We start from the raw sequence: 20,444 nt of genomic DNA, 5'->3' as shown, positions 1-20,444 counted from the left end.
GGTTGACCGACTAAATTGTCCTCATTTTTAGAAGTTGACCGTTGAATTTTATAGACATATGAATATATGATGGTTGTTGGCTATAGTCATATAGTCCTCTAGAAGACCAAACATTAGTGCATGGCTTAATTATATCTTGTCAAATGATGATCAACTGTGTTTTTTTTTTTATATTTGCTTTTGATTTCTTGGTTAAACATCTTTATTTGTAAGTAATTTTGTTTGTATTAATAAAAATAAGTTCTGAATTTAAGTAAATTTTATTAGAAAGTCCGGACCGAGACCGTCCGGTGTCCGACTAGCCCGGTAAAATAAACAGTCTTGGACGGTCAATGGACAAAGAATTCTTGAGAGCGACCGTCCGAATCCGCCCGAGTAAATAGGTGGTCACCAACAGTTTATGTCCGAGTCGACCGGTTCGATGAAGTTAGAGTCCGATACCGACAGGTCCGGACCGATTCCCACCCCTAACCACAAGTAGCTCCCACTTAAACGTTTTCTATGGGCCCAACTCTAGATGTCATAAATCTCATAAAAAAAACTCCCACTTAAACGTTTTCTATGGGCCCAACTTAAACGTTTTCTATGGGCCCAACTCTAGATGTCATAAATCTCATAAAATCATTCGTATGCACGATTTAGGTCCACTAGGAAGCTCCATATGCAACAAGTATTTACTGCTCCATATGGCACAAGTATTTACTTCGGCGTATGTCTGTCATGGGCCAACCTAGGCTTCTCCGCTTGGCTAATCTACGTGCCAGACTTGCCCAAAATGTAAGACAATGTGTCATATTATGAGCCAAATTTTCGGACAGTTTTAAGCAATGTGGAGCCAAGTGAAACAAAATGAAACATTTATGTTCATATCATATGCTGAAACAGAGCCCAACAGTCTAAATCTGACCCCATCAAGTCAGATCTCTAGTCAATATTTCACATCTGATCTGATTTTTAGAATAAAAAACCCATATCGGAGGTTATGAAAATCATGCAAGGAAAAATAGTTTAAGCTAATCTCCTTCTGAGCAAAGAACTACTAGTAAAATACATAGAGGAATTTGAAGGGTAAAACATGATTCCCTGGACATTCATGAAAGACAGAGAACTATGGAGAAACTGAGCCTTGAAGAACTTATATCATCAAAAACTAGTTCAATTAGAATTCATATCCTTCCAAATCCAGAAATCTGAAAGAAATCAGTTCACTTCTGCGAAGAGATTATTTAACTAGATCCCTTTCTAGAAATAGATACAGAAAAAATACGGTTTTTGCCCCAACAAAAAGAACAAGGATTCTCAACCAATTCAGACTTATTAACACAACATTACATATCAATAGTCTTTCTTCCCAAAGTTTTTGCACCATAACTGCGATGGAATTGGTCGAACAGGCATATGAGGCCGTTGCTATGGAAAAAAAAACGTGCATCTGGTTAGCTTCAATAATATCAAAATATGAAGATTGTTTGAAAGTATATAAATACACATAATGGAGCAGGAAGATTAATATACATGTAAGGCTTCGGGTTTCCTTCTCTAAATAAGAGGCGTAACACTTCAGGGTTGCAGTTGGTAAAAGAAGGGATAAAGATCAAAGTTCATATCTCCTTAGTCCTTACCCTACCGTCTATCAGATAGTGGCAGAAGGGGTTCTCATGACCTAGTGGTAAATGATAGGGTTCTAGTTCATAGTTCATGTCTCTTTTCTAGACTGATTCGTCTTCACAGGATAGATCGTTCTAAAAATATGTTAATGTAGAAAGATATCTACTCAAGGTTTTGTTATTAACCTAACCTGATGGTAGGTACCTGAATCGCTGAAAACATGTGCCTTCCAACCTGACTTCATCCATTACTACATTAGGTTCTTCAACGACTAAACAACCTATGTCATACATATATCATCTTCGATTCTATTACTTTCTTTCTGTTCTAATTCTGCAACTATCTTGATTACTATATTCTAAATTCTTCAACATATATATTTTCCCTTGTTAAAAGAAAAAAACATGATAGAACGTCTATTTTAGTACTTTACTTAGAAGATCAAGTCTGAGATGAATTATGAATATTTTAAATAGAGAATCGTAACAAAAAGTGAAAATGCAAACACGTAGAATAACAAACATATCCTGAATCTTTACATATTTCTTATTGGTGTAAGAATCAAATTCAGCTCTGAACAAATACCACAAATTGGATTCACATGCTTTCATTTACCCCTTAAGCAATCCAAAAAATGGTTCTCCAAACAAGCTATAAAAACGACTACACCATATGGAAAATGAGCACTAATAATGAGGTACCAAAAATCTGAACTACCATGAACGTAAACAGTTGCAACTTGCATTTTTTGAAAATATGGTAACCATAAAGGTTACTCATGACATGGCTGTGGTTTTCTATTAGTGATTAGTCATTATTAATGAATGTCAGTAAATGAATAAACAGGTGAAATAGGGGGTAGCTTAGGCAGGTTTCTGCACCATGTCCCTTACGAAATAATTAAGGCCTTTAAAAGGTTAAAAGTTTCGCATTGTAAAGACTCGTTGGAAAGACAAATAGATAATGACTCAAGGTGTGGTGCCTAAAAATTCTACCTATTCCCATCTTCACCTAACCCATCACTACTCTTATAATTCATGGTTGTTCTATATAGAGATGTTCACTGATATGCTACAAAATTTTCAACAGCACGTGATATTTGCATATGGTAAATTTCCTTTTTTGTATGATCTACAAAAAGGAAATTTACCATCTTTGTTTCTATGATCCTACTTTCAGCTAACATAAGTACTTACGTGCTTCTGTTCTACGTGATCTTCAGTTTTAAACCTCTAAGTCTAAAAGATTTAAATAAATGACCTAAATGCTAAGAAGTGGACATGGATAATCCAACATGACAATCTCGTATTGTTTCAGAGGTAAGGTCCGGTATGATTATTCGTCTCTACGTTCATCATTTTTCAGCATTGCCCATCTTCTAGGTTTCACTACAAGCTCGCAATAATTGTATCTTAATAATTTGAGAGTTAAATACATGACCAACCTTAACTCTTTTTCAACCAAAAGCATTCCTTTCGTCACTAATCATATCTTGGAATCACTTTGCAACACAATTAGGCACCTCTACTTATTACCAACAAAATACTATTACTACTAATATAAACTTCCATCAAGTAGGAGGAGATCACATGAGAAATTTTGTTATTTTAGCTAACTCAATAACCTAATATAAGAACAAAATTCAACTTCTGAACACTAAATCATCAAAATGTATTTCAGATATGAATACTTAACCTAACTAAATTCACATCTAACACAATCAAAATCCACTACTAATCAGATAAATATCAAACTATTAATCCAGATCTTTCAACATAAAGAGAGATAGAAGGTAAGAGAAAAACCTCAAGTTCAGCAGATTTCATGGCGATTGGGATACAGATAAGGAAGACACCAAACATGGCAAAAGCAGTATTACGTTTCCAGTGTTTAGGTCTACAATAAGGACCTCCAGGCATACTCCATACTTTAGTTCTGAAATCAGCTACATGAGCTCCTTCAGCTGCGTGTCCATGATCTCCTCCACCCATTACTGCGTCGTCGTCTTCTTCTTCACCTGCGAAATTTAGATCCAGAAAATCAAAATTAGTCAGAATGAAACCCTAATTAAGATGAGGTAAAGAGGAATCCTATCAAAAAATGAAATTCTAGAGAGAGAAAATACGATGAGAGAATGAGAAGATGATTTGTAGAGAGAGAAAGTTAGAGAAGTTCACCTCAAAGAGATTTAACAGAGTAAACGATGAAATCACAAATTTCGATTGTTTTCCGGCGAGAGCTTTATACGTCTCTTTCTAATCAAGATAGGAGTCCGGGGAGAATTATGTTGGCGGGCACCAAACGTTTTGGCGCGGGCTTGAACTACCGAGCCTGCCAATAAATTGTTGAGAGGCCCATTAACATGGACTTTATGTGTGTGTGTGTGGGTTGGGCTTTTTCTTCACAAGTCCAACCCATTTAACTACACCATTCTTGCCCCTAGACCATCTCTATTGAAAGAGTCAGAATCAAACTTGACACTTCCACATTACAGAGCGTTCAACTATTTCATTCAATAGTAGTGGACTACTACTATATATTACGTTTTGATTATTACAAAACCTTAGTTAAATACGTGTTGAATCTACAAACAAAATTTAACAAAATATTGTATGATGTAAAGATATATTTGTCAAGAGTTTTTATTCAATCACCATTGTTGAAGTTATTTGTAGGTACCATCTAGTTGTTGATATGAGATCAGTTGATAAACATAGGAAGAGGACATTCAAAGTAAACATCATAAAACTTCCTGATTTCCTTTTCATTGATAGGGACAATTATTGACATTTTCCCAACTTCCCATGTTCTAGGAGGCAAAGCCCCAATGCCATGGAAAAAGGTAAAAAGTTTTGTGAGAATTACTCAACACTTACCTTTGTGCAATGTAGTTATTCACTACCCTAAAAAGTCTTAGTATTATCCTAATTACGTGTTACCAATAAGACAACAACCTCTCTTGCCAAATAGAACGAAAATCAAATCAATTGAAGTTGTGTAAAACAAAAAAAAAACGTACTTTATAAGCGTACATTATAACATCTGAACCGCTCCAAGTAGTAACTATAATATATATGGGAAAAATGTGACTTAAAGTTTTTGTTATTGAATAGATTGTTGAGTATGAAGGTATGATATCATATTATTAATCAAACAAAATGCACGGATGGAGATATTTTTAGGGTAGGGTATAACAAGAGTCAAAATTCCCATACTGTATCAAACTTTAAGAGAGAGAAAATAGAGAGAGAAAGGGGATTTGTATTTTCTTCAGATTTTCTTCTTCTAATTCGACTGAAAAAGTGATGGCGAATCTAGAACTTTGGGAGACCTTCAAAGAATCGATCACAGCATATACTGGATTATCTCCGACAACTTTTTTCACTGTAGTAGCTTTAACTTTAGCTTTTCTCTATGTACTCTCTGGTTTATTTGGGTCATCTCCTCCACCTCCAAGACCTAGGGTTTTGGAAGAAGAGTCTGAACCCTTACCTCCTCCAGTTCAGCTAGGAGAGATCACTGAAGATGAATTGAAAGTCTATGATGGATCAGATCCCAAGAAACCCTTGCTCATGGCCATTAAAGGACAGATCTATGATGTCTCTCAGAGCAGGTACACCATAACTAAACCGCCTTAAATTTTGGTCCGTTTTTGCTCGTTTGATAATTGGGTAAATGATTTTAGCTAGTTTCAGTTCTTGGGTTGTGATTATCTTCTCTGTTTATGGTTGACATATTCATATGGTTGCTTAGGGTTTCAATTGAGTATGACTATGTTTATTAGATTTTTAATTAGGTTTATATGATTCTTGTTTGTAGTTTCTTAGGGCTTCACATTTATGAATTCCTTGATATGGTATCATGGTTTAGGTTATTGGGTTTTGAATTCCCATGGTTGTGTTTGATATGATTCCAGTATCAGTGTCTTCAAGTCTTGCCTTTTTGGTTCTAATGTCTTAACAAAAATTATTGTGTCGTAAATTTGTGTAGTGATACAATTCTTGTATTTGCTTCTCAACTCTAATTCTTATAATCTTGTCGGTTTGGGGTATCGGAAAGGTGGAGTTTGAAAATTTAAACACCGAATCTTCTATGTAGTTTCTTATTTCCCATCACCACGGTGTTTTCGGGCAGTCAACCATAATGTTTTTATTTGTTCTCACAATGTAGTATGTATGCAAACTTTATTTTAATGTTTGACGTCGGTATTGTGTGCACGAAATGATGGTATCCCAGCTGAATTTCGGCCGGGTTGTGTGGCCGGACATGATTTAGAGAGAGAAAGTGAAATATCTTCTCTCTCTCTCTAAATCATGGCCAGCCACATACCCCGGTTGGGATTCAGCTGGGCATACCATCGCAGTTGTTGTTCTTTGTACTATCGTAGTGTTTTTTTAGTTATGAACCTTGTTCTCCTAACTAGGACTTGAGATTGAAACCCTGCCCCAATATATGCATAAAAATAAGATAAGTACAACCCTCTAAATTCAGGCTTTTAGAGAAAAGCAGATGTTTGCTATGGTATTATATCATGGCCCGCATGTGAGGTTGCCACAAGTGTTCCACGTCGCCGAAGTAAAGAGGGGCATGTTTAGGGCTTGCTTATCATTTCATTGCATACAATATTACAATCTGACTTCCATTACAAAATATTTTTGCATTTTCTGCAGAATGTTTTATGGACCTGGAGGCCCATACGCTTTGTTCACGGGTAAAGATGCAAGTAGAGCTCTTGCAAAGATGTCTTTCGAAGACAAGGATTTAACAGGAGATATATCTGGTCTTGGCCCATTCGAACTTGATGCTTTACAAGATTGGGAGTACAAGTTTATGAGCAAGTACGTCAAGGTTGGAACTGTCAAGCAAACTCTCCCTGTAAACGAAGCCCCATTAACAGCTGAATCCTCTGAAGCTTCACCTTCAGAGAATGCACCAGCGCCAGTCGAAAATGTCGAGGAGCACCATCACACTAACGAAGTTAAAACCGAAAACACTGTTGAGAAAGAAGATTAGTTTGTCTCTTGCACTATAGTAAAAGGTAAGAAGCTTTTCCGTTATTGGGTTTTCTTTCTAATTGACTGCTTATTACTGTTATCTTGCTGTTAGTAGTTCTGTTTAAATTCATAGTTTTTGTTGTTGTCGTTCGACTTAAAATAATCTGTTTGTTATAATAAGGTACACATAATATTATGTTGATCTTGGATATTGATAAGCTTCAATTTGTTGTCTCAGATAATATTTTTAGAAATGTGTTCTGGTTTTGTTACTCCACGTCTACGACGATGTTTATATAAGGGAAAAAACGTTTTTAACGTCCCGTTACTGTTGTTATTGTTCTGCTGTTTTGCCCGAACCACAAGCCATTTTACTTATTGGAAACGTATAAACTTATTTAAACATACAAAAACAGATAGAAATAACATATTAGTCTAAGGTTTGTGCTAGTTGCTGAATGAGAAGGCCTTCATTTCTGTAACAATGATATTTTATTGTAGCAGTAACAGTATACTGTCATTATCGGATGAACTATTAAGTAGGGTTGGGAAAAAGGCCCATGAGCCCGCAATCTGGCCGTGCCAGCCCCCAAAAGATGGGTGTGTGCGCACCCGATACTAGGCGCGGGCAGGCCAGGCCCATGAAAAGCTGAACTAAATTATGAAGCTGGCCGAACCCACATCGACTATTGATGTGGTCAGGTAATTGGTCAAGATAGGCCAAGTGTTTCTTTTTTCTCTTTGAGGTGCTAATCATCCTGGCTGATCCTAGGGTCGACCAGCTTCTAGGGCCAAATATCAATTTTGCTAATATGATACGTATATTTTTTTATACCACAATCAAAATCAGTCAAATGAAGAGAAAAAATCATGAAATTTTCTCTCATTATGGGGACACTCTTTAAGCTTTTGGTAGGATATTGAATATTGATTGGACTACAATCAGCAATTTGTGTGATTACAGCTGAACTGTCGAAAATGAATGCTATTGCATTATATTGTAGTTGGACTACCTTATTTGACTATGTACCTTAACATGGTCAGTGTTTTGAGATCTCCCTCCATCTTCGGGTTGGGGAGGTAGTCCTTCTTCAATTAAAGTTGAGCTTAGTGGTACAGGAGGAAATTGGGTCCGATGGCTTTGGGCTTACTCCCTCTTCAGATTGGGTTGGTTGGATTCTGGAATTCTATGTCCACTGGCACTGGGAATATTCGGGTGGATTACTTTCAGAATTCTAGTTTCAGAATTCGTCTAAACCAGCCAAGTCTTTTGGGTTCATCGGGTAGTGGGTAGTTAGGTCTTGGATTTTCATTATTCAAGAAGAGTGCCACTTTCTCCCTCAAAAGATACAAACCCCGATTACACTTTCTCCCTCAAAAGATACAAACCCCGATTAATAGAAAACAAGACTTCATCTTTGTAAAAATATCTCTAAAAACTCGTGAGTCAAACTGTGGACTAGGTGTAGATGATGGACCTACCTCCCACACGTCGATATGATGTTTGGGTCCACGCCCATACGTCGATATGTTATTTGGGTCCACTACCCATACTCATTGTACGTCCATATCAGCCTACCTTGAGTTACAAATATATTATTGACTGTACTCTTCAAAATAATTGATTAGACGCATAAAAGTCATCAGAGAAGTTGTATTTATCAATAAAAATAAAACGATTTGGTTATCTGGATTTGTTTGTAATCAATTCATTTAATTAATTGTTTGTTCTGTCTTCGTCTTTGATTACAAGTATAACTATACTAAATTAGATAGTTGAAATTTATTTATTTTGGCTGACAACCTTTTATGCAAGAGAAGGTCTGATTTAAAACCTTACCTTATTGGAGAGATGGTAACATGTACATGCAGAATAGAATTACTCCACTAGTACTCCAATTTATGATCAAATTGATTTTTGATCCATATCGACTTCAAAGTCAAGTTGTTTTATTGCGACTTGTTATATCATTTGACATTGATACCTCACTAGGATTGAGTATACAGGTTACTAAGTTACTAGTTAGCTCAGGAAGATCACTATTTTAGAAGCCGAAGGAAATAATCCTTGACAACACTATCAAGGTTTATATGTAGAATGCAGTCTGACGTGAGACAAAGATGAGAACAGTGGAAAGCACATTGACTTCTTTGTTGACCGATCGGAAAGGCTAAAACGAAGATTAGTGGGAAAGATACCTAACTATCCTATCTCGAAGTCTAACGGCACATATGTCGAAAAAAATGTTCCTTTTAGTCATGATTCCGGTGGAAAATTAGGATGTGGGAAGGAGAATTAAGGGAGAAGTTAAAGTTGTTTTAGGATGTCAAAACCCAATCACAAACCCTAGAAGGTGTATGGATGAACAGTGTTAAGCCGGCAGCGTGGAACTGCATACACTACACAACCTCTTCATTAAATTTCTTACTTACCTCCTAATTTCGTCGGTTCATAATATAAATCCAATCTTTGACCATCTCTTTCATCTGACTTTTTCATACGTAATTTCCACCTGTATAATTGATTATCCGCCACGTGTCAAACAAAGTAATTTAATTGTAACAACAATAATTATGACATAAACCAAATGTACAAGAAATCATCCAATTGATGTAAAGTCAACTCTATATTTTGGTACATTGCCCTTAATGGAAAATTCAAAATTCCCAAATTACCCTCCGTTAGAGTTGATCTATAGGTCAGAATTAGTGGTTGAGTTTGAGCATGAGGAATTTTGACCTTGCTAGTGTTAATCCTGAATCTAGGGTTGAGGGTGTTTTGGGCAAACAAGGAAAGAAATGAAGGATATACACAAAATTATTAAATAATAAATGGGCAATTAAGACATTTTAAAATTAACAATATAGTGTGTTTGGCTATATGTTACTTGAAACAGTTTCTTTTGGTCCCATATTTAATGGACTCCCTACCTGCTTTTTTCATTCATAATCAAATTCATTATTCTATCAATCCCTTCTTTCCTCTTCTCCCCTCTTTCATGGTATAAATCATGAGAATTCAAAATTCTTGGATTCTACTTACACTCTTAATCGTAGTATTAGCCGTGAGCGAGCTTCCGTCATGCAGTTATAGCTATAGGACTCCGGAAGAAAAACAACCAAGAGAAGAAATGGAGTACCTGCCGCGATTTTCAGCACGTATATTATCTGCAGTATCTCCTTCTGGTGATTCGAGCAAGAACGATATCGACCCAATATACGGTGTTTCCAAGCGAATTATACCCGGTGGACCAAACCCGCTTCATAACTGAAATGGGTTTTCTTCTCTGGAGTCCAACCTGCTCATAATCCAATGGATTCCATCATAGTTGTCTAGTATAAATGAGTTTCAGAATTAGTTGTTCTTTGGTAGAAATTATATTTGTATCTTAGTTTTTTGTATATGAAGCAGTAATTCAATACATACAGTTTTAGTTATAAGAAAATTTGGGTATACCGATATATGAAATCGATAGAAATTTTTTACCTGCAACTTTAGTATAGATCAAGGAAATTATTTGTAATGAATAAGAGTTTGTTTTAGTATTATAATTCAAGAGCAATTATATGCAGAAGTATTGAAAGAGAAAGAAAATATAATAACAGCCACAAGTTGGAGAAGAGTAGATGTTTCTCGCAAAAGGCCAGCAAGTTAGAATAGAAATATAGAAGAAATGGACATGGAAACAAGGATTGACCACTAAGCAATCATCGACAATAATTATAACGAAAAGAAGAGAAATAGTTGGCTTATTTTCTTTATCTATTTGAGATTGCTAAGTTTCCTTGATTATTTTATTGCAGGAGTTGGTGTAGTGAGTTGTTAGTGAGTGTTTGTTAATGTTTTCTGCTTCCCTCCTCCCTTTTTGAAGTTCAAACTAACACTTCTATAATTGACTTTTATAGTTTATCTTTTTAAGATAATCATGATGTTATATATATATATACCACAACAATAATCCGGAAATTTAGATGCATGATGCATCTGAGGGAGGCACACAAATATATGTATAAGATCATGAATATATCATTAAGAAAGCTTCGAAGAGCTAGATGTATACAAATTATAAACAAATATACAGAGGGAAACAAGAAATGTAACTCAATCTCACATGATAGAGAGAAAGACATACGGATGAACTTTAGGCCTATGTAGTCGAAGGCATGGGCTAGCCGAAAAGTTGGGCTTGACCGAGTTACTCAGAGATAGGCTTGGGTTCTTGTCAAACCCCGAGACAAGGATTCGGTAAGTAACTTAGTGACTTGGGCGAGCGTCTCGAGCCAATCCATTTCCAGCATAAAGATGAGGGAGAATTGGAAATGCCAGCCATTTCCAGCAAACCAAATTATAAGCCGGCGTGTCATTCTCCAGTACAGGTATCTTAACAACACAGAGAAATAAATGCCAATATTCCTACTGCGTTGAATGATTTTCTATTCTTGTGAGGGTCTACTGATGTTCTAAAGTCGAAATTAATTGATGTGGATTTGTGGCTATTTGGGATACTAGAAGTAGAGCTACTTCTAAGGGTGACAAAGTGGACTTTGACAACATCAAGATGGCAATTCTTAAGCTAATCTTTAGTCGAGCTAAGATAAAGAATTGGACATTAAATGTGTTAAATAGGGACTGCTCGTATAACGGAGTCCATATATGCAACGTCATAATTTCGTGGCACCTTTTGGTTCTTTATTATACGCGTAGATCTCCTTTTCAAACAATTTTCCTTTCTCTTGTTCGGAGAAATAAGAGAGGAATGCACAAATATATTCATGGAGGATAACTATAGATGCAGAATACTTGACCATAACAATCGATAACAAAGAGTTAGCATTGAAGTTAATGTCCATTCAACCATTAATTGTTTCTTATAGAAAACCCTTTGATATCAACAAACAAATCTCCCAATTCTGAAACGAGAAATCGGGTAATCCCCCTTATTTCATCATTAGATCTAACACTCTTTACAAGTAACTAAGATTTGCAATGCATTATGTGATTGAACTCTAACTTGTAACTCATTGATTCGGACGACAAGAAAAACCTATCGAATATTGTTTTCCGATTAATCCATATTGTTCTTCTTGTTATCCAATTAGCAAATAAGGGTTATCTATAGCTTTCCCAGTTAATAGCAAAAAAGGAAGGGCAGATAGACTGAACCCTCAGCTTCCCTTTGTAAAGTACACATTTCACACAAAAATTTACTCAGAATTAGATTGTAATCTTCTAGATAAGGCTTTTGAAGTATAAAAACAAGTTTTAAATCTAAGAAGAAGCAAACCCATATTGAACTATTCAGATTTTAGTGTAAAGTTAAAGCAAAATTGAATACCTTTTCGTCATCCTCTTAGAATTCTGAGAAACAATATTTGAAATCCATCTATTAGAAGCTCAGAATTTCGTAGTACACTGCAACTGGGACAAATTGAAGCTTCTGGAACATATTTGTAGCGAATTAGGGGAGTGAGGTCTCACAGATGTTGATCTGAATTGAGTGGGACTGGGAAAAACACTATTACGACAAAAAAATGGGGCTACTTGTTTTTGGTGTATAAAATTTGATGCATAAAGCATAATAGATGATTTCAATAGACAAAAAAACATAATAGATGAGGAAGATGAGGTGATCTCACAGATTAATAACGATTTCATAATGTGTTGATAAACGAATTTCCAATTTTATCGTTTTGTTTGGTATGAAAGTGTAATCTTAAGTCTTATAAATTATCGATATTGTCATTGTTTGAACATGTATGAAATTTTGTTTTTGACAAAGGCTCTACGAGCCTACTCATTAGCCATCACCCAAAAACATGATGGTTCACTAAGTTTGAGAAGATAAGTATAATCCAGTCTTCGGATGCTTATCCAGGTGATGTAGGACTATCACAATCTCCCACATATGGGAACAATTCGTTATTGACTCATATACCACTATGTAACACTTCACTAAGTTTTCAACTTTATTTAAGTTCCAAATGTTCATTCAAGAATTCAAAACTCAAAATGAATCACCAAAATTGCCTACAAGCATGTTGGAGAAAAAGATATAAAACCACCGAGGCTAAGAATCTAGAGATGAACTCTGAACAATGACTTACTGAAATAAAAGAACCATAAAATTCGTTTTGAACAACTAACTAAAAATCATTTAGGCACTTCTTCGTTTTGTTGTCTTGAAAAATAATAACTTTATTGGAAACTCAACAAGTAGATAATCTAAATCTATACACTAGTTTTATAGATTTTAAGATCCATCAAGACTAAAACAACTAGTTTTATAGCATCTATACAAGTATACTGTACACATCTACAATAATCAAATAAAAATATAGACCGCTGATTTCAAGTAGGTTTAAAACTATGATCTATAGTCTCTTTTAGCAGTACTCTAATATTTTTAAGTTAGTAAGCCGGTAAATTGTGTGCATGTTTCATCATTTTGATCTAACGTTTTTCCATGCCATATGATTTTACTAGTATATAATAAGACATTATAATATAATGGACTCTTTAAAAGAAGACTAAATGAGCAAGACAATGGTTCTCAAAAACTATTAGTAATAACCAGTAAAAATGAAAACATGTTTGTGAAATTTCTTATGGTTATATCTCAACCATCTAATTGCTCCCCACAACACAACAATACACAAACCCAAACAAATTGCAAACCCTCATGTCTCTCTCTCTCACACACACACAGACACACTTGATTGTACCTCTAAGAAGACTCTTTCCAGCCACCATAGCTCTCTTCTACTCCTGCATTATATCCTCCATCATCACCCTGTAATATGGCCAAAAATGGGATAATTAATATCATATTCTCTTAAAGTATAATAATCCAATATAGGGTTGATCACTAATGGTGTACTGAAAAGAAGTAGTTTAGGTGTTGGTTGCTTTTTTCTTGTAGTACTCGTTCTTCCAAATGTAAATAGTGTAACTAAAACAAACCACACATTCGGACCACTCGAACATCACAAATCAGCCAAAAACAAACATTTAGAAATCTAGTTGGAGTCAGGTTGCGGTGTCACTTCAAAAAACAAACCTTGAAAAGATGAGGGCCAACATATCTCGTCCCCAAGATGAGAAACTTTTATTATAGTTTGTTATTGAAAAATGCTTTACAAAAAGCTGTTATAATGATTTTCGTTTTTTCGTTTTTCTAGTAAAATGAGTTGAGAATGATAATATAAAAGAAAAAATTACCATGTCAGGAGTGAATGTTAATCCAACTCTAATCTCTCCACAGTACTCTTGATCCTTCACCACAGTGTAAGGAGTTGGAGGCAAATCACCTTCCATAAACACCGGCTCAAGAGGAATCCTGTCAATATACAAACTTTATCATAATGAAATTTCAATTAAAATAAACAAAATTAATGTTCCAACTTGGTATTTATAGTCCACTCATGCAATGGTTAGACACTCATTCCGAAAATTCGTTGCTGACATATTTGATTTTCATTCAAAACAGAAATCCATGATTTGTTGAAATTGTGTCAAGAAAGATACGAATATTAGCTTGTAGGGTAGTTTGCATGACCTTTTAAGTTGTATGCTAGCTAGTTTTACGACTATTATGTACATATTCCATCCTCATAATGTATGAAGTAAAAAAAACGATGTATGATGTATAATTGCCTATTTTACTCATGTAATTTTGTTATTATAAAAAGATAGTATTTGTCATTAGTTGATTATTACTGTTATAATGGAAAATATTTTTCTTCGCAAAAAAGATGCAAATTTTTACTATGTTACACAAGATTGCAACTACATTGCCTTCTCGATGATCTATTATTTTATTTATAAAATACTGTTATCTAACATTTGAAAGACTTACAATGTAACAGAACAATAGTCATTAATTAATGGACCATTTCTAAACGTCGGAGCCCTACGAGTGGAACTTTCAACGATATGAGAAGAATCAGAGGAGGATTCAGGAGGGTGAGGAGGAGTGGCCGCTCCCCTTTGCTCCCCCGTTTCTCTTTAATATGCTTAACGAAAAAAATTATGTATGTGTTACTTTATCACGTAGAGAGTGGTAGCTACGCGGTGGTTGGTTTAGTTAATGTATCCAGTCACATAAAATATCAATTTGATAAAATTAGATGGACCAGTGCTTCTGAGAAAATAGCCTGAGAACAATATGAAAAATTGGTTCCGTAATTTATTCAAAATGAGAATTATATTTTTGAAAGTATTAGGGAAAAAATCGAATGAAAATAACTCACGTTGCTTCTCCAACAAAATCATCTGAAGTGAAAGTATCTTTGTCCATTAGTCTGATAATGAGTTCTTCTGCACCCTCAGAAACTGTAAACACAAAGTTTTCATTCCATTGTGGTTCGCTTCCTTCTCCTGCAACACATTAACAAAATAAACATATTGAAAGCTGATTTATTTCAGAAAATGTAAAGGTGTTTGTTTCCTAGCTTTTTATTGTCCGAGTCTGATTTGTCTTAATTTGAATAATCCTGATTCAAATTAAGTTGAAAAGAGCAAGTTAGACGGATCAGACATCAATAATCAGAAAAAATGAAACGTTTTGAAATTTGACTTGAGTCAACTCAGACATCAAGACAAATTTACAATCTAACTAAAGGAAAAGCAAACACTACTTGCGTCTAAATCAAATGTCTCAAAGTTTTTTTTTTCCTTTTGGTTAATTGACAGCTAAAAAGTTGTCAATCTACAACATCGAAAGAGTTAAAAATGGATAGAATATAAAAGGTGTACCAGATGCAACACCGCTTTTTTGCTCTTGAGATCTGCAAGTGAGAATAGCATAAGGGTCCATTCCGCCTATTGAAAAAATGAAAAACATGTTAACAATCTATGTAACATAGACACAATGACAATAATTGTACCCAACTAGGAAAAACTATTTGAATCGATAAGTGATCAATGTCAGTAAAAAGTGGTGTACGGTTCCCATGGAGTAGAATTCTTGCAACAATACGATTTTCACTAAAATAGGGTAATTAATCTAAATTTAGAAACGGATTTGGACGTTGGGTTTGCGAAACAACTTTTTGGTAAGCAAAACGAGACCCTTTAGTCTTCTCCATTCTTCAACAGTATTGAGTCTTTTAACCATTTTTTTTAAAGATTGTATTGGACTTCTTGTTTAAAAATCTAAGTACAATTGATTGATCCCCTTCTTTTAAGTATTCAGTCTTTTAGACCAGTAAGAAATGTGAAGATCTGAAAACCCTCTAGAGAGACCAAAAAGAGAGTACTAAATTCTCATCATCTGAAAAAGTGATCTCTTAAAAATCGAAATACAATAATAAAAAAAAAAAACTATAAGATCAAAATTGTAATTGCAATTTAGTGATTACCCAGATCTAAATGAATCAAAAGGAGATCAAAACCAGAAACAGATTTATCAATTCAATCAGGAAATCGATGATCTAATAATAATAAGAATTGAAATAAGAAACCAATAAGGGAAGTCATACAAATAAATTATGAAACTTTTTGACAGGATACAGAGAGAGAGAGAGAGGGAGAGATTTACTGAGAAAGTCGGAGTCATCGAGGCCTTTTGCACTGACAAGAAGAACTTCCAGCTTTCCCCGAGGCATCTTCTCTCTCTCTCTCCTAAGTTTTCTCTCTCTAGTCTCTTGTCTCTGCCCCTGACGTTCGGACCTAGAATGATTTGGTTTCGTCAGACTTTGACAACCTATACTACTATTGGGTACCCTTCCAATTACTACTTGTAGCCGCCATTTTAACCCCAACTTGGACGGCGGCTTATTATACAACTGCTTCTAGATAACTTGACCAGTCAGTGGAAGTCAACATCATGTTTTCATTCCTTTTGTTTTTTTTTAGAAAAGGGGCAACCATCTGCCAAAGTGATATATCATATAAGTGCCCAAATTTGAGTGTTTGAATCGACTAAAAGACATTGACCCCATGCTTCTATAAACTGTAAACGTCATGGTATATTTTATTTTTTCTCGTAGTGGATTAATTACAAAGTTGTTGTGAGAACTGATTGAATTCATTCAAGTCCATTTTATCTTCCAAAATACTCAAATACTACTCGAAATCAACCGGAAGTTGATGATAAATATTTTTCAAGAATTTACTCTCTTAAAAAAATCATTAAACGGCAAATTTAAAAATTAATTCTCGAAATATTAAAACTTTTTTAACCAAGCATCAACAAGAAATGAATTTCTTTAAAGCATACCTACAGTATATTTCTTCACATAAGGAACTACCTTTGTTAGTTTAATTAAAGGGTTATTTCCCAAATGGCCCCCAACTTTGTGACCAGCTTCCTGCCTAGCCCCCTACTTTAGTAAATATTCCTGTATGGCTCCATTTTTCCGTTATCTTTAACTGTCCATTACTCTCACTCCTCCACCTCATTTCCTCTCTCTGCCAAGTCACTTAAAATGCCACGTCATCGTCTTCTCCGACAGGGGTCGCCGCCCGGCCAAATTTCCGGCCAGCAACCTTCAAACATAAAATAAAAAAAAAGTAAAAGAATTTTTTCCCTCTCTCTCTCTCTAAAAAAAAAAAAAAAATTTCCCCTTTCTCTCTCTAGATCTGGTTCATGGTGAACCAGATCTAGGTCTGATTCGAACAGACCTTCAAAGGTCTGTTCGAATCAGACCTAGATCTGGTTCACCATGAACCAGATCTAGAGAGAGAAAGGGGAAAAAGAATTTTTTTTTTTTAGAGAGAGAGGGATTTTTTTTTTTTTTTTAGTTTGATGGTCGCCGGCCGGCGGCCCTCTGCCGGAGAAGGTGATGAGGTGGCTGAAGGAGTTGAAGGAGATGTCCTTCGACCAAGGTGACAATGCGAACAATTTGTCGGATAGGACAATTGATGTGGAAGATCATCAAGTCCGATTGATTTAGGGATCGTAGAGTTGTAGCTAGAGACCAACTACGATCGTCGAATTACGAAGTAATTCGCGGCTAACTTCGATCGGATCCTACAACGGGTTACACATAAGAGTGACAAATTGATCTAGGATATGACTAGTGGGAGTGAGATATAATCATGGGAGTGTCCCATAAACATATCTCATAGGCCTAAAAAGGAATTAGGCAAAGATAGTACAAAAAGGCCAAAAACAGGGTTTTTGGGCCTAGACCGGTTCGGGTACTTCTAGGACTCGGATTGGGCTGATTTTTGGAGGGACGTTTCCTTATGTTATGAACATTAAATCTGCCAATTTTGGCTGGGTTTGGACGTCATCTCCTTAGGGAATTGAGAAAATACCAATAGTTGTTATTTTCGACTATTTCCCTAAATCTTATTCTAAAGGGTGTTTTAGGAAACCTAAAAGGAGGTGGATTCCTATTAAGGTTCTACATAAACACTCTTAGGGCAGAGAATAAGGTGTGGAATTTCTCTCTAAGCTTTCTTACTCTACCACATCAAGTAGAGAAGAGAAAGTGAGCTAATTCCCATTACTATCAATCTAGTCAAAGAAGAAGGTGTTCTTCTTTTCCAACCACCATTGGTGTGCTAGCTATACAACAAGGTGGGAGATCAAATTGATTGCTCGTGTCCCAAGTAGAGGAGTTACACTTGAAGCTCTTGGTCTTCTTCAATCAATTCAACTAGTTCGAGGGAAAAGCGATTAAGGTAATCTACTATTTCCATTAGATTAATTACTAGTTTTGCATGTGATCCTGGGAATACTAGTGTAGACATTAGATGTCATATTTCCGTTATAAACACTAGTAGAAGGGTGTAAATCCCTACAGTGGCGTCAGAGCCTCTTGCTATTAACTAGTTTTTGCTAAGAATCGAACTAATTTATATGCTTGATAGTTTGAAAATTGAGTTTATAAAAGTATTTTAAAAGGTGTTTTTAAAAAGGGTATTTTTAACTCATAATTTGATGGGATTCAATAAATTTTCAAATTGAGAATCACATTGATGATTAAAAGTGTTTTAAAAGTCTCAATTTGATTGAATTTCAAACTAATCCATGCTTGATTAAATTGATAGTTATGTTTAAAAGATTTTAAAACATAAAATTTGATTAATTTTGAATTGGATTCAAAGATTTTTCAAAATTGATTTCAAAATTGATTTCAAAATTGTTCTTTGAAAAATTTCAAAAACCTAGATTTTGATCCAAAATTGGTTTGATTAAGAGTTGTTTTTAAGTTTTGGAAACTTTTGAAAAACAAAATTTTGGAATTTTAGAATTTTAGAAGTGTTCTAAAAAGAGTAGTTTTGACTTTAGGAAGCTCTCAAAACAAATTTGGAAAAATTTAAAAGTTTCTAAAAGTTTTAAAATTTTTTTAGAAGTGTTCTAAAAGGAATTTCAAAAATTTAAGAAAAGTTTTAAAAATTGGAAAATAGCAACTTAGAGTTGCATAAGAAAAAAAAAAAAAAAATTTCTTTTTGGAAACTAGGGTTTTGAAAAACCCTAGTGTCCGGCCAGGAAGCTTCCTGGCCGGACCAGAAGCTCCTGGATGCGTCCTCTGGACGCGTCCAGAGCAGCTGCTGAGACGCGTCTTGAAGACGCGACCAGCAGCTGCGACAGAAGCTTCTGGACGCGTCTTTGAGACGCGTCCAGAGCAGCTACTAAGGACGCGTCTAAGACGCGACCAGCAGCTGCGAAGGAGCTTCCTGGACGCGTCTAGGACGCGTCCAGAGCACTCGACCAGACGCGTCTTGGATACGCGTCTGGGAGGTTCTGGGTGTCTCGGATTAGTCCAAGACACCTAGTGCTGGTCCGGTCCAGTACCAGACACGTCTAGGACGCGTCTGGTACATGGACTAGCGTCCTGGCTCCGGCCAGGACGAGACCAGGCCTTGATAGGCCTCGGCCAGGACATGCCGGCCCTATGGGCCGTGCTATGTCCGGACCTTGTCCGAGCCCTTTTTGGGCTTGGGCCGGGACTTGTCTAGGACTTGTCCCGGGCTTTTTCGAGGCTTTTCGGACCACGAAAAGGGACCATCATTCGAGTGGGAGTTTTTGCCAAAATTTTTTCCGATTCCAACCAAATAATTCCAAAATCAAACCGGGCCATCCAATAGCCCAAAACGGATTCCTCTTTAAATTGATTTATGAAATCATTAAGAATCGAACCAATATTTTTTCCGAAATTGACCCGGGCTTTCTCGAGCCCAAAACGGAGTTTTTCTTAAAGATGAGTTTAGAAATCATAAAAGATAAAACCGGAAAGCACCATTAGTAGAATTCTTCGAATTTAGACTTAAGGTCCGTAATGTGACATGTGATGTCAACGAAAGTATCTCCCAAGATAATCATGCATATATAATTCTTAGCCACCTTGATATATTATATGATTGCATGTGATGTGAATGCGGGAAACTAGTATGGCCATAGATTTATTTCTTTATTCTTGTTTTAAGCACGGATGGGTGCATGCTTTGTAATTAATTTTAATTTCAAGTTTATACGATCTGCGAATCGTTAGAGTCTTGTAATTAGAGTTTAGGGTCTATGAGTCCATTGAAGAAACTCGAGGATGAAATCCAAAGGCGAGTGGGAGAAATCAATGGAGGTTCAAAGATGGCGATCTAAGACGAACCAAAAGGCGAAACAAGAAGAAAACCAAGGGTGATTAGATCTTCTAGGTTAGGGGCCATACTAGGATCCATGTCTGCTTGATTTACTTTCTCGCGCGCATTTACTTACTTATTTACGCTTTATGTCGAGGATGTTAGTTAGGCTAAATAGTTCACTATAACAAACGCCAGACTAGCGTAAAAGTCCCCAAAAGTAATCTTGAGTAATCGCCTATCCAGATTAAGACACTCGTTGCGCCCTTGTTCGAGGAAGGTGGGTCGGCCTTCGCAGAGTACCTCCTCTA

General features: G+C 35.8%; 3 protein-coding genes and 1 long non-coding RNA gene across 5 annotated transcripts; 1 reads left to right on the top strand and 3 right to left on the bottom strand.

The window, feature by feature from the left end:
* Window positions 1-1,140: 1,140 nt before the first annotated feature.
* Window positions 1,141-3,946, bottom strand: LOC147552687 (uncharacterized). Of its 2 annotated transcripts, none has more exons than XM_086667065.1 (3): window positions 3,786-3,946; window positions 3,414-3,625; window positions 1,141-1,410 (listed from the first exon to the last, which is right to left on the bottom strand). In XM_086667065.1, the coding sequence occupies exons 2-3, from the start codon at window positions 3,597-3,599 to the stop codon at window positions 1,336-1,338; spliced, it is 261 nt and encodes an 86-aa protein (XP_086523191.1). In that variant the 5' UTR covers window positions 3,600-3,625; window positions 3,786-3,946; the 3' UTR covers window positions 1,141-1,335. The 2 variants fall into 2 exon arrangements, with proteins under 2 accessions (XP_086523191.1, XP_086523192.1); XM_086667066.1 differs by having other exon boundaries at window positions 3,734-3,830.
* A 711-nt stretch (window positions 3,947-4,657) lies between these two features.
* On the top strand, window positions 4,658-6,856 carry LOC147552686 (membrane steroid-binding protein 1-like). The gene is made up of 2 exons (XM_086667064.1): window positions 4,658-5,221; window positions 6,279-6,856. Exons 1-2 carry the CDS (start codon window positions 4,914-4,916, stop codon window positions 6,619-6,621), a joined length of 651 nt encoding a protein of 216 aa, XP_086523190.1. The 5' UTR covers window positions 4,658-4,913; the 3' UTR covers window positions 6,622-6,856.
* A 2,555-nt stretch (window positions 6,857-9,411) lies between these two features.
* Window positions 9,412-12,123, bottom strand: LOC147552685 (uncharacterized). Its single transcript, XR_015237177.1, has 2 exons — window positions 11,939-12,123; window positions 9,412-9,901 (listed from the first exon to the last, which is right to left on the bottom strand). It is a non-coding gene; the product is annotated as an uncharacterized LOC147552685 (long non-coding RNA).
* Window positions 12,124-13,147: 1,024 nt separating this feature from the next.
* LOC147552684 (Calcium-dependent lipid-binding (CaLB domain) family protein) lies at window positions 13,148-16,345 on the bottom strand. The gene is made up of 5 exons (XM_086668757.1): window positions 16,142-16,345; window positions 15,358-15,423; window positions 14,853-14,979; window positions 13,822-13,939; window positions 13,148-13,393 (listed from the first exon to the last, which is right to left on the bottom strand). The coding sequence occupies exons 1-5, from the start codon at window positions 16,206-16,208 to the stop codon at window positions 13,328-13,330; spliced, it is 444 nt and encodes a 147-aa protein (XP_086524883.1). The 5' UTR covers window positions 16,209-16,345; the 3' UTR covers window positions 13,148-13,327.
* Window positions 16,346-20,444: the final 4,099 nt, after the last annotated feature.

This window comes from Eschscholzia californica, unplaced genomic scaffold, assembly GCF_041429995.1.
Source record: "Eschscholzia californica isolate CP2 unplaced genomic scaffold, dmEscCali1.0.p SCAF_3, whole genome shotgun sequence".
In the NCBI taxonomy this organism is placed as follows: domain Eukaryota; kingdom Viridiplantae; phylum Streptophyta; class Magnoliopsida; order Ranunculales; family Papaveraceae; genus Eschscholzia; species Eschscholzia californica.
This window is presented reverse-complemented; position numbering and strand designations above follow the sequence as displayed.